Source organism: Parus major, chromosome 9 (genome assembly GCF_001522545.3).
Source record: "Parus major isolate Abel chromosome 9, Parus_major1.1, whole genome shotgun sequence".
Taxonomy (NCBI): domain Eukaryota; kingdom Metazoa; phylum Chordata; class Aves; order Passeriformes; family Paridae; genus Parus; species Parus major.
Window position 1 is genome coordinate 4,587,366 of NC_031778.1, and position 12,681 is coordinate 4,600,046.

Consider the following 12,681-nt stretch of genomic DNA (forward strand, 5'->3'; position numbering starts at 1 on the left):
CACCACTGGTCACTGATGGCCACTCGGAGCCACTGCCCCTCTGGATGTGACCATCCAGCCAATTCCCTGTCCAGCTAAGAGTCCATCCATAGAATCCAGCTCTCCAACACAGAGAAGAGGATGTTGGGTGGGATTGTGTCCAGGCTTCATAGAAATCCGGATAAATGTCATCCCTAACCTTTCCCTTTGTCCGCTGGGGGAGTCACCCCATCGGAGAAGGCCAGGAGGCAAGTCAGGGGCAGCTTTCACTTGGGGATAGCCCCATGGGGAGGACAAAATAACAGCATGTTTGACCCCAAAAAGTGTGATGCGTACTGGTGCTGCCCTGCAGGCTGGAGCCATCAGCCCCCGGAGGGAAGTGGTCTGGGAAAGGGCTCCCTGTGACCGTCTGGCGCAGCCTGAGCGGTCGGAGCTCAGCCAGGCCGGCACACTTGGCCAGCACTCTGAGAAATTGCCTCATAAACAGGCAGAGCATCACCCCAAAGCACTTGGGTGTTTCTCTTAACAGTGGGAACCAAGTGATTTTTCTCTGGAATGGTGAAGCGATTGCACAAAGATGCTGACCTTGCACCCACCACGACCTGAGCAGGGAGAAGCCGCCTGAGGTCCCATGCTCCCAGGCTTTGAAGATGCACAAAACCAGGAAACCTCTTGGTCCAGCATTAACCCAGCCTGGGAAAACCATCAGGCTTTGCTTGTCTCCCCATCCTGCCTATGTCCTGCCACCTGTCCCCCCAACAATGACCACTCCAGAAGGCAGGTTTGGCTCCAGCAGGTTTTATTTCTAGAGAGGAGCAGCGCCACGGTCGGTGCAGGATCCGGGGGTCACGGTGAGGTGACGGACATGGCACCCACAGCCACGCAGTGACGGTTGCAGCCAAGCGTCATGCAAGGGGACAGGGGCTCGCCAGGACCCCTGTGCTCAGCCCTCGAGACCCCCACAGGGGATGGAGCTTCACTGGGGCTCAGGGCACCCAGAAGTACCTGGGACCAGCTCCAACCCACTCCGGGATGGCTCTGCATCCTACTCACTCCCCTTCCGCACGTGGGGCAGGCGACTACAAGCAGCAGCAGTTGGCTCAGGCGGTCAAGCCGCTAAGTAAGGACTCAAAATACCCCATCATTAAATAATAATAAACTGTTAAGGGAAGATTAAGGGTCTGGGCTGTGCGGCCAGGCTCAAGCAATTCTTCTGCATCCGCACAGGGACCAGAACCCGCAGCAATGATTCGGGGCGGGATTGTGCCGTTCTGGCTCTGCCTGCTGTAAGGGGTTGATGGCAAAGCTACAGGGCTACTGAGAACAGAGGGGACACAGTGCTCCCCCAGCAGCACGTGGGCACAGAGAGGACACAGCGGGGGCTATGGGTCAGGCTGGTGGGACTAGAAGCCCTTCTCGATGCTGAGGGTGCGACGGGTGACATGCTCCATCTGCCCTGAGATGTACTCAGTGAGGCTGATCTGGTAGTTGGCGAGCATCTTCAGCATCAGCCGTAGGTTCAACCACCACTGCTCCTGGGGCAGCCTGTGCCTGTGCAGGGGGAAACAGCTCTAGAAAAAATACCCCAGGAAGGTTCTCCTGGGAGCCAGTGAACTGCTGGGGTGTGGGGACTTACTCAAAATCCGTGACTTTCTTGAGCTCCGTCACAGGGCTGAAGGCCACAACCTTCTTCCGCAGCCCGATCACACAGGCAGTGTCTCCAGAGTTGGCAAACACACGCCCTGGGAGGGGGACACTGCTGACCTTGGCCACCTCACTGCGGGCCAAGCCTGGAAGGCTGGAGCAGCAGCCACCACCTTCCCCCACCCCCCATGGGAACCCCAGCCCTCGGCTCACCCTTGCTGTAGACTTGCTGCAGCTTTTCTGACATCCACAGCACTGCCTTCACTCCCAGCTTGGTCCCGTAGTTCCGGTCAAAGGGGGTTGGGGCTCCCCCCTGGAGACAAAGAAATGGAGATGTCAGGTCTTGCCCAGCTCTCAGGGCCAGCAAGGCCCATGTCACCCTGTCCCCTGTACTTCTGTACCTGCTGGAGGTGGCCCAGGACATTGATCCTGCAGTCAAAGATGCCTTTGCCCTCGGAGGAGTAAAGGTTGTAGAGGAACTCGGTGGTATAGTGCTCATGGCACTTCTCATTGCTGGGGGGTAGAGGGAAGGGCTTGGTAGGCTGCTCCTTCTGCTGGCATTCCCAGGGGCCCCCCTTTGTTTCCCCTAACACCTTTTTTGAGCCGTTTTGTTCTCCCTGAGGCCCAGAGCCCTGGCCTGTGTCCCCAGGAGGACCCTGGGGCTGGGGACAGCAGCGGAGGCACCTAGTGTCCCCACGGTCAGGCACGTGCCCACTGTGCCAAACCTCACCATCCCCAGGACCCCTCTCTGGCCATGGGAAGGGCTCAACTCCAGCCTTGCTCCCTGCCCTGGGGCTGGGGTTTGCAGTGACTGTCCCCAGGAGCCCCCAGCTCACCGCAGCACCAGCCCTCTCTGGATATCTGTCTTCATTTTGTCGGTCAAGTGCTCCACGTTGGCCTGCAAGATGAACACGGAGATGCCGGAAGCCATCCCACAGCCATCCACTCCTGACATCAACCCCGTGTCTGCAGGGCATGCCCATGTCCTCAACACTCTAACGTCCCCAGTCTTCCTTCTCATTTTAGCCAGAGAGCCGCTCCTGCCTGCTCACCTTTAAGTCATGGATAGTGAAGGGGTCTTCATAGACGTAGGCAGCGTCGGCGCCCACGGCGATGCCGGTGACTGTGGACAGGTACCCGCAGTAGCCCCCCATGGTCTCCACGATGAACACGCGGCGCTTGGTGCCCGAGGCCGACTGCTTGATGCGGTCACAGCTCTGTACCCAAAGAAGGGGACGTCATACCAGGGAGAGCTACCTTTGCTTCCCCAGCCTGGGACATTGGGCACTCCAGGCCACAATGAAGGTGGTGGAGCACGGTGTCCCCGTGAGCTGTCCCCGTCCGTGTCCCTCACCTCCATGGCGGCGTTGACAGCCGTGTCGGAGCCCAGGCTGAAGTCGGTGCCGGGCACGTTGTTGCTGATGGTGGCGGGGATGACACACATGACGATGCAGAGTTCCTCGTACTGCCCACGTGCCTCCACCAGCTGCAGCACCCCCTCGTACGCCTGCAGGCAGCCGAGGGATTGGGAAATGCTAGCCCTGCAGCCAGATCCACATCCCAGAAAGATTCCCCCAGCCACCCCGGCCCCCACTGAGCCAAGGATTCTGCCGCACCTCGAAGCCCCCAATGACCAGCAGCCCCTGGATGTTGAATTTGCGCACGTTCTCCACGATCTTCTCCATGCAGGTCTTGGGCAGCGTCCTGTGGTGGGCAGGGGGGGCAGACGGTGGGGTGAGGATGGCAGGGACATCCCTCCCCTATGTCCCTGTCCCCAGGGCTGTACTCACCTCTTGGTGCCCAGCATGGAGCCACCGCGGCCCAGCCATCCTGCCACGTCGTGCCAGCCCACCTCGCGGACCTGCATTAGGGGTGAGCTTAGGGGAGGGAAGAGCCCCCCTCCTCCAGGCCCAACCTTGTGGATGCTAAATGCAAAAGCAAGCAGGGAGCACAGAGCCTGTGTGAAACTCAAAGTCACATAGGCTTCTCACTGTGGCCTGAGGAAGCATAAGAAAGAATCCAAACAGTCCTTGGTAGAGGACAACAATCTCTGCAGGTGGTGTTTAGGAAAACAGTCAAGGGGTGGTGTTCCACTTAACCAATGCTGGTGATGTGTTGCTTTAATGACCAATGAGAGTTTTACCTCTCGGACCTTCTTGAACATGTGTATAAAAGAACATTAAGAATAATAAACTTTGCTCTCTCGGACAATGCAGCTAAGGGAGTCAGTGTCGTACTGCTTCGCTGTTCCTAATATAGTGTGACACACCCCATGCTCCAGGACGTCCCAGGCTCACCGTGCCCCTTACCTGCCCCTTGGCCAGGCCCTCGAAGCCGTCGCTCACCACGTAGATGGTGTGTCCCTGGCAGATGCCAATGCGCACGGCCGAGCGCACGGCAGCGTTCATGCCGGCGGCCGGTGCTCCCACGTTCAGAATGGCCATGCTGAAGGGGCTCTGTGGGGACAGGGATGGGAACAGCACATCCCTGCGTGTCCCCAAGGCAGGGATGATGTACCCTGCTGCTCCCCTCACCCCTCACCTTCTCCTGAGCTGGCTTCTGGTGCGCCAGCAGCTTGTAGATGTTCCAGTTGTTCTCAAAGCTCCTGCAAGGACACAGTGATGTGTCCCCAAGGCACGTCTGGGAGAAGGAGGAGTGCCCCTGGGGTGTGACTGGGGACACCCTTCTGGCTGCAGAAGCCAATGGCTTCCCCACAAGGAGAAGACCCTATCCAAGAGGGATGTCTCTCCCAGTCTTGGTCCGTGCTCCTCACCTTCCCCGAAGCTGGATGGCCTCCTCAAACCTCTTCTCATCCATGGCCTTCTGCACATCTTTTGTCTTGGGCCGGGAGAAAGATGCAGCACCATGACACCCACGTTCACAGGGAGGGGAATGGGACCCCCACCCAAATTCCCTGGTACTCACCACCTGGACACACTCCATGAGTGGCAGCCGCACTGACTGGTTCCCAGAGAGGCTGACCACGCAGGCTGGGGTGTCTGGCGTGGCCTCCAGCAGCGCCATCACTGCCTCCATCCCCATCTTGCTGCTCTGCAAAGGGACAGGGACACCTGTGACACTGGGGCCACCAGTGTCAGCTGGGTGGGATGCTCAGGCATGCTCCCACAGGCTTGGAAACCATGTAGCTGCTGATTCACTGCTGGAAAGCCGATGGTTTTATTTAAAAATCAATGGAATTTGGAGTAAACGAGGCAAAATGGGTGCACATTTTGCACAGCGCAGCAGGGCTGAGCCCATCTGAGCCTCACGCCAGCTGGCAAACCTTTTCCATTGGGCAGAGGGATGGCAGGAGCAGGGTTCCCCCTCCCCATGTCCTGCCCTGGACCTACCAGCACGCGGTCAAAGGCAGACGGGGTTCCTCCGCGCTGCACGTGGCCGAGGACGGTGACCCGCGTGTCGAAGCCCAGGCGTTGCACCACCAGCTGTGGGGAAGAGGGAACATCATGTTGGGGACCCACCGGTGTCCGCGGGTGCCAGGGTAGTGCCGGGGCAGTCACTTACGTCCTTCACATAGTTGGAGGAGATCGGTTTGCCGCTGCGGTCGATGGCGCCCTCGGCGATGATGATGATGTTGAGCCGTGAACCCCGGCTGCGTGTCTGGCACGAGGGGAGGACAAACGGCCACTACGGCTCAGCCAAAACTGAGCCAAAACTCACCGTGGGCTGTGTGTGAGAGCCCTCCCCTTCCCACCATCTGTGCTGCCCCAGGGGTGGCTCAGGTCACGGGCAGCTGAGCCCCCAAGCCAGCGCTGCCCCTGGCATGCGAGGGCTGGATTTGCACTCGGCTGAGCGCCCCGGTTCACAGGGACAATGGTGGCAGCTCCCAAAGCTTCACGGGGGCCGGGCACCGGCTGTAGGGCTCAGCCCGGGCCCCTGCGGGGACTTTTGGGGGGAACAGGGGATGGGATGGTAGGAATGCCCCCTCACCTCCCCGAGCCTTTCGCACATGAGGTCCTCCCAGCCATCCTCCGGAGGGGATTCAGGGATGAAGAGCCAGTCGGCACCCGAGGCCAAGCCGGACACCAGCGCCAGGTACCTGGGGAGACACAGCAGTGGCAGCACCGGCCCTGAAATGCGGCATCCCGTCCCACCAATGGGCTTCCCCACCCACAGGGGCTTACCCGCAGTGGCGACCCATCACCTCCAGCACGAACGTCCGCTGGTGACTGCAAGGACACGGGTGGGAAGAGAAGAGGGTGGGTGCGATGGCCGGGGTGGGGCAGCCCCCAGCCCCATCCCACTCACCTCTGTGCCGTGGTGGTGATGGCATCAATGACCTCCATGATGCGGTGCAGTGCCGAGTCGGTGCCAATGGTCATGTCGGTGCCACAGAAGTCGTTGTCGATGGAGCCCACCAGCCCCACAATGTTCAGCCGGCAGTTCTTCTTCGCCACCTCCTCGCTGATCTGCCCTGGGGTGGGTCATAGCCACCACACCGGTTATTTCAGGGCACTCATGTCCCCACCATCATGGGGCTGGAGCCCAGCCCTCCTTGGGGTCACGGCAGCGGGGTGACCCTCTGGACCTCATCACCCTCAGGGTTGGAAGGGGCTCACCCACCATCTCGGACCAGCTCCTCCAGCAGCCCAGCCCACTCGGAGCGGAAGATGTCAGCGCCGGTGAGGCTGCCGTCGCCACCGATGACGCACAGGTTGGTGATGCCGTGCTCCACCAGGTTGCGGGCGGCCCGGAGCCGGCCCGCCCGCGTGGTGAAGGCCTTGCAGCGGGCACTGCCGATCACCGTCCCACCCTGGGGACAGAACGGGGCTCGTCACACACATCTGGGGTAATGGAATCTGGGGTCCTGTGACCCCATGGTGACCCTCACCAGCTGGATGATGTTGGAGACGCTGAGCCAGTTGGCTTGTTTGATGTTGTCACCACCCTCCACCAGCCCCTCGTAGCCCTGTGGAGAAGCAGAGGGTGATGAAAGGTACCCGGGCACAGGGGGGGTGAATCCCCCCTGCCATGACGGGGACCAGGACAAGCCCCAACCTCATAGATGAGGAAGACCTTGGCTCCCACATATATCCCCATGCGGGTGACAGCGCGGACAGCGGCGTTCATACCTGGAAAAATGATATGTGAGCTGGAGTATTCCCATGGGATCCTGCGTCCCACAGGGGATGGGATCCTATAGGTGACCCTGAGGTGTCCCCTTGAGTGGGCGGGGAGCCACGTGGGCTGAAACCGGGTAAACTCTGCGCACAGCTGGGCCCGCCGACGAGGAACTGCCCGGGAGGAGTCGCTGATCCCGGGGGGGGGGGGACGGGGACGAACACACCTCCTCCGTGGGGCTCCCCGCCTGGGGCCCCTGCCCTCCCACGGCCCGAGGGGGACGGAGAAGCGGCGCGGGCGGGAGCGCACGGGAGGGGGTCCCCATCCGTCCGCCCCGGGGAGGAGCGCGGCCCGCGGGCTCCGGTCCCGGGTACGGACACGGACACGGACACGCGGGGCGGCCGCGAGCCCGGCCCGAGCCCCCCGCCCCGCCGGGCGCACCTTGCGCGTCTCCGCCGCTGGTGAGGACAGCGATGGCCATCCCGGCCCCCGCCATCCGCAGCCGCTCCAGCTCCGCCGCCGCCATCGCTGCGCTCCCGGCACCGGCGCCGCCGCCGCGGACACGCCCCGGGACACGCACGGACCGGAGACACGCCCCGGGACACGCCCCGGGACACGCACGGACCGGGGACACGCCCCGGGACACGCCCCGGGACACGCACAGGCTGGGGACACGCCCCGGGACACGCCCCTCCCGCCGCCGCGGAGAGACCCACGGGGTGACACGTCGCGTCGTGTCGCGACATGGTGCCCCATATCGTGCTGGACAGTGGGCACACGCCCCGCCATCCCGGACCGCGCCATCCTGCGTGATGTCCTCCCAGAGTCCTGAAGGAATTGGCTGATGGAGCTGCCCAGCCGCTCTCCAGGATGTTGGAAAGGTCCTGGCTGTCCGGTCAAGTCCCAGGTGACTGGAAAAAAACGGAGTCCTTGTCCCCATCTTTGAAAAGGGTGGAAAGGAGGAGCCTGGGGAGCGGAGCCCGTCAGCCTCCCCTCTGTGCCTGGGAGGATCCTGGGCCGGACCCTCCTGGAAGCTCTGCTGAGGCAGGGGGAGGACAGGAGGTGAATCGGGACCGCCGGCACCAAGAGCAAGTCCTGCCAGACCAACCCAGGGACTTTCTCCGATGGGGTGACTCCCCCAGCGGACAAAGGGAAAGGTTAGGGATGACATTTATCCGGATTTCTATGAAGCCTGGACACAATCCCACCCAACATCCTCCTCTCTGTGTTGGAGAGCTGGATTCTATGGATGGACTCTTAGCTGGACAGGGAATTGGCTGGATGGTCACATCCAGAGGGGCAGTGGCTCCGAGTGGCCATCAGTGACCAGTGGTGTCCCAGGGGTCCATACTGGGAGCAGGGACAGTTCAGATCTGCATCACTGACACAGACAGAGGGTTCGAGACACCCTCAGCAGCTCTGCAGGTGACACCAGGCTGAGATAACACTGCTGAAAGGCAGGGCCATCCAGAGGGTCCTGGACAAGCTCCAGAATTGACCCATGGGAATCTCCTGAGGTTTAACACCACCAAGTGCTGGTGCTGCCCCTGGGTCAGGGCAACTCCCGGGATCAGTCCAGGCTAGGGATGAGCAGATGGAGCAGCCCTGGGAGGACTTGGGGGTGCAGGTGATGAGGGCTGGCCATGCCCCAGCCCAGAAACCTCCCTGTGCTGGGGCTGATCCCCAACGTGGGCAGCAGGAAAGGGATTGGGATTCTGCCCCTGTGCCCCTGTGCTCAGGTGAGACCCCACCTGCAGAGCTGCCCCAGCCCTGGGGCCCAGCACAGGGAGGACGTGGAGCTGCTGGAGAGAGTCCAGAGGGGGCACCAGGATGAGCAGAGGGATGGAGCAGCTCTGCTGCGAGGAAAGGCTGGGAGAGTTGGGATTGTTCAGCCTGGAGAGAAACTTTGGGGTGAGCTTATTGTGGCCTTGCAGTGCCTGAAGGAGCCAACAAGGAAGATGGAGAGAGAATATTCCCAAGGGGACGTCTCCTGAGTATTCCCAAGAGAATGTCCCCCCCTTCAAACTGGTTAGATGGGATGCTGGGAAGAAATTCTTGGCTGTGGGGGTGGTGAGACCCCGGTACAGGTCTCAGAGAGAAGCTGTGGCTGCCCTTGGATCCCTGGAAGTGTCCAAGGCCAGGATGGACAGGGACAGGAGCAAGCTGGGATAGTGGAAGGTGTCTCTGCCCATGGCAGAGGGTGGAATGAGATGGGCTTTCAGGTCCCTTCCCACCCAGGGCATTCCATGATTATATTCTATGCCACCACAGGCTGTGCCATGCTCTGCCAATGAGACGAGCTGGAGCTTTTACTACAAATTTCACATTTTAAAATTTTTAATTTATAATTATTTTAGTTGTAATTAAAAAACAAACCTATGGAGGAATCCCTGGCATGGATTTCTCATCCCCACGACCCAGCTCAGTACCCAGAGTGTCTCCTCTCCCCTCCAGGGAGGGGGTTCCTGTTGCTGGATGCCCTCTCGGCACCAGGTGGGTACAGTGCGGTGCTGGGAGGCTGCTCCAATACTCCCCATTCCCTGGGAATGGTCCCCATCACCGAGCTCCCCTGGTCTCCCACATCCCCCAGGGGAGTGGGACAGGGCCCTGCCCAGCCAAGGGATGGGGAAACCGAGTAAGATTCTGGCAGCTTGCCCAATTCCATCTATGCCGAGTGGAGCTTGGAGCCTCATCCTGCATCCTCAGGCGCCGTGGGGCCCGGCATATCCGGCAGGGAAGGGGTGCGGGTGCCTCGGGTTAAGGAAATGGGAGAGACCTGGCCGGAGTCCCGCTCTCCTCCTCCCACAGCCCCACCTCCCCGGCCCTCTTAACATCCCCCGGGCGGCCCGTGGGGCCAGCAGCGCGTCCCCAGCGCCGTGCCCGTCCCCACCATGCTGCGGCTGCTGCTGCTCTGCGGGGCCCTGCGCTGCGGGGCGGAGCAGGCGGGTAAGGCAGGGACACGGCGGGGGGCGCCGGGCTTGTCCTGGGGGCACACGGGGCTCACGGGATGCTGGGTGATGTCCCACGTCTCCCGCAGCCCCGCTCGCTTTCACCATGCTCCAGCTGACCCGAGTCTACAAGGGCAATTCCATGTTCCGGGGGAACGCCAGCCTGAATGGGCAGCTCAGCCATCTCCTGGAAGAGAATAATGTCACCCAGGTGCTCCCGCTGGAGCCTCCGGACGCCTGGGCCCGGCGGCAGGACATGGTGATCGCCTACCTGAAGAACTTCAGGCAGCTGGTGCAGCTCTTCAACATGGAGAGACCCACAAAATGTGAGTGTTCCCCGGGGGACAGGGGTGGGTGCCCCGGGGAAGGGGAGCCTCTTCCGTGCTGCCAGGGCCCGGGGGTGGCTCTCCAAGGACAGGTGGGAGAAAGGATGGGGACACGGCCATGTGCAAAACTTCGCTGTGGGCAAAGAGAGCCCTTCTGTGGAGCTGGGAATTTCTTCCCCGAAGCACACCCTGGGAACGGGATAATGCTCAACCTGTTGCTGTTCCTCCGGAAAAGGGCTGGGGGCTGCAGCCTGTGGGGTGGTGAGGTGTAGGAACCCTGTCTGCTCCCTGCCTGTGCTCTGCCTGCGTCCCACCTGTATCCCACTTGCACCCTGCTTACATCCCACCCGCTCCCTGCCTGCATCCCACAGTTTGTGTGATCTGTGGGACACTGCTGGCGATGGTTTTGTGCTCCTGCCCATTCTGTCCCACAAGCCGTGTCACCTCTGCTGCTCCTGCCAGAGGTGTGCTTTCCTTTCCTTTCCTTGGTTACCCTCAAACCGGTTTTGCCCCAGCCCCACATTGCTGTACCCTTGGGGAGCCTGGTGTCACCGTGGGGTCTCTGGCATGACCCGCCCCAGCCCTCCCAGTGTCCCTGTCCCAGTGTCTCGCTCCATCCATGACAGCCACGAGCAGCTCTGTGCCCAAGACCTCCGTCTCTGTAAAACCGGAGCTATGCTGTGATAAGAGAGGGAAAATAATCCCAGCTGCTGGAAAAGTCACTGCCATGCTCAAACAGAGGGGGAGCAGAGCTGTGGGTGGGTTGGGTGGCACAAGGCCGCTGGTGAGGGCCACGGGATCCTGAGGGTGGGAGCGTGGTGACCCTGTCCCCTCCCTGTCTCTGCAGTCACCCAGCACCTGCGCTGCCTCCTCGGCTGCCGCCTCTACCCCAACGGCACAGCCCAGAGCTTCTACGAGGTGTCCCTCAACAGGACAGCGTTCCTCAGCTTCCACGTCCCCAATGCCACCTGGGAGCGGCGCTGGCCCGGCGAGCTCCCGGTGGCCACCTTTGCCCAGGAACAGCTGATGAAATACCCCATAACCACCCAGGACCTGCAGTATTTCCTCAACACCACCTGTGTCAGCATCCTGCAGGCTCAGAGCGCCAGGACGGGTTCGTGGTGGGGCCGGGGCTGGGGACAGGGACACGGTGGCGTGGCCCAGTTGTCACCTCCAACCCTCTCGCCTCTTGCAGGAAAAGTCAGCGGCCGATCGCGCACTCCGCTGGTCCTGGGGCTGGTCCTGGGAAGCCTCGCCCTGCTGGGCACAGCCCTGGGCATCTTCCTGTGCACAGGAGGGAGCTGCTAGTGTGGGCTGTCCCATGTCACCCCATGGACTCAGGGGACTGACCCATCATCTTTCCGTGCATCCATCACCACCTTCTGGAGGCAAGGGACAGAACCATCATCTCCCTGTGGAGTCAGGGGATGGATCCATCGTCTTCCCAAGGATCCAGCAACTCTCCATGGATCCATCATCACCCTGGGGAGGCAGGAGCTGGATCCATCATCCCTGCATAGAGACAGAGGATGGATCTGTCATCCCCCCGTGGAGGCGGGGACCGAGCCCATCCCTCACAAGGGGTGCGTGTCCCCAGTGCCACAGCCTTTGCTCCCTGAGGACACCGGTGGCTTCCCAGTCCTGTCCCAGCTGGACTGACCTCCCCAGCAGCCCCCAGCCCTGTGGATGGTCTTCACGCTGGGCAACGCACTGAGAATCCACACAGAAACACAGGGCATAGATGGAAAATGGAGGGGAGGGGCATGGGGGGAAAGCAGGAGGAGAAACAGCCATGGAATCATTAAAAGGATGGTGTTAAACCCTCATTTATCCTTGTTCCAGTGGGGATGGAGGGAGGATGTCACAGCTGTAATAAAACCACCCATCACCTCCCACCACATCTTTGGCTGCTCTTGTTCCCCTTGGCAGCACCGATGTGGGGCTGTGGATCCATCCTGGACCACAGATGCTGCTGCTGCTGGGTGAGCTCGTTGGTATTGCCAGCCACTGTGCCAGACCTTGGGTTGTGTGCTAAGTTTTCCAGGTCTCTGGAAAGATGCTGGTGGTATTTGTAGGAGGGTGTTGCACCTCCTGAGCTCATTTCAACCTTCTCCCAGCTTTGGTTTGACACAATTAAGTAATTTTCTCAATGTTTTTCATTTCCTTGCTCAGTGTGAGATGCTGAGGTCAAGCACACACAGCTGTGAGGGGACAGCTTTCCTTTTCCACAATCCAAATCTGAGTTCAAAACTCCACTTTGACTGTTTAAACTTTGATTGTGTTGATAAGAAACTTGGCCATGTTTCCCTTTCACCCAAAAGGGGATTTTGAGCTCTCCTGCATATCTCCACTGCTCTGGAGGCAGGAAGGGCTGGGGATGAGCCAGGAGCTGCCTGGGGACAGCACAGGAGAGAGGCTTTCCTGGATGAGCTTCCAGCTCTTTCCTTTCTAAACACCCTGCAAGCAAGACAGGGTGGGATGAGGGAAGATGGGAAAAGAGGTGAGGGACAGCAGGGATGCGAAGATGACCTATGGGGTTGTCCTGATGGAGGGACGGAGGAGGAGGTCTCCAAAGCCCACACCTCATCACCCTGGCTCCCAGCCACCCACGGAGCAGCCCCCACCTCCCCTGGGCTCCTGGGGCAGAGGCTGGGGTGCTCCCCACCCTTGGCAGGCTCCGAGAGGCTGGAGAATCCAAAACAACA

At 60.8% G+C, this 12,681-nt stretch overlaps 2 protein-coding genes across 3 annotated transcripts; one reads left to right on the forward strand and one right to left on the reverse strand.

The window, feature by feature from the left end:
- Positions 1 to 761: 761 nt before the first annotated feature.
- PFKL (phosphofructokinase, liver type) lies at positions 762 to 7,273 on the reverse strand. The gene is made up of 22 exons (XM_015638350.3): positions 7,144 to 7,273; positions 6,640 to 6,713; positions 6,473 to 6,550; positions 6,205 to 6,394; positions 5,890 to 6,055; positions 5,766 to 5,810; positions 5,572 to 5,680; positions 5,146 to 5,241; positions 4,974 to 5,066; positions 4,549 to 4,674; positions 4,397 to 4,461; positions 4,165 to 4,228; positions 3,933 to 4,079; positions 3,414 to 3,484; positions 3,240 to 3,327; positions 2,978 to 3,130; positions 2,676 to 2,840; positions 2,460 to 2,521; positions 2,025 to 2,136; positions 1,837 to 1,936; positions 1,616 to 1,721; positions 762 to 1,530 (listed from the first exon to the last, which is right to left on the reverse strand). Exons 1-22 carry the CDS (start codon positions 7,226 to 7,228, stop codon positions 1,383 to 1,385), a joined length of 2,343 nt encoding a protein of 780 aa, XP_015493836.1. The 5' UTR covers positions 7,229 to 7,273; the 3' UTR covers positions 762 to 1,382.
- Positions 7,274 to 9,333: 2,060 nt separating this feature from the next.
- PROCR (protein C receptor) lies at positions 9,334 to 11,871 on the forward strand. Of its 2 annotated transcripts, none has more exons than XM_033516830.1 (4): positions 9,334 to 9,648; positions 9,766 to 9,976; positions 10,824 to 11,090; positions 11,172 to 11,871. In XM_033516830.1, exons 1-4 carry the CDS (start codon positions 9,370 to 9,372, stop codon positions 11,282 to 11,284), a joined length of 870 nt encoding a protein of 289 aa, XP_033372721.1. In that variant the 5' UTR covers positions 9,334 to 9,369; the 3' UTR covers positions 11,285 to 11,871. The 2 variants fall into 2 exon arrangements, with proteins under 2 accessions (XP_033372721.1, XP_015492600.1); XM_015637114.3 differs by having other exon boundaries at positions 9,525 to 9,648; positions 9,740 to 9,976.
- The last annotated feature ends 810 nt before the right edge of the window (positions 11,872 to 12,681 follow it).

Coding starts and splice junctions, on each gene's coding strand:
- PROCR (XM_033516830.1), top strand. CDS start 9,370: ATGCCGAGTGGAGCTTGGAGCCTCATCCTGCATCCTCAGGCGCCGTGG. Junction 9,649..9,765: donor CTGCGGGGCGGAGCAGGCGG/GTAAGGCAGGGA, acceptor ACCATGCTCCAG/CTGACCCGAGTCTACAAGGG. Junction 9,977..10,823: donor CATGGAGAGACCCACAAAAT/GTGAGTGTTCCC, acceptor CTGTCTCTGCAG/TCACCCAGCACCTGCGCTGC.
- PFKL (XM_015638350.3), bottom strand. CDS start 7,228: ATGGCGGCGGCGGAGCTGGAGCGGCTGCGGATGGCGGGGGCCGGGATG. Junction 6,056..6,204: donor GGAGGAGCTGGTCCGAGATG/GTGGGTGAGCCC, acceptor GACCCACCCCAG/GGCAGATCAGCGAGGAGGTG. Junction 4,080..4,164: donor AGAAGCCAGCTCAGGAGAAG/GTGAGGGGTGAG, acceptor CTGTCCCCACAG/AGCCCCTTCAGCATGGCCAT.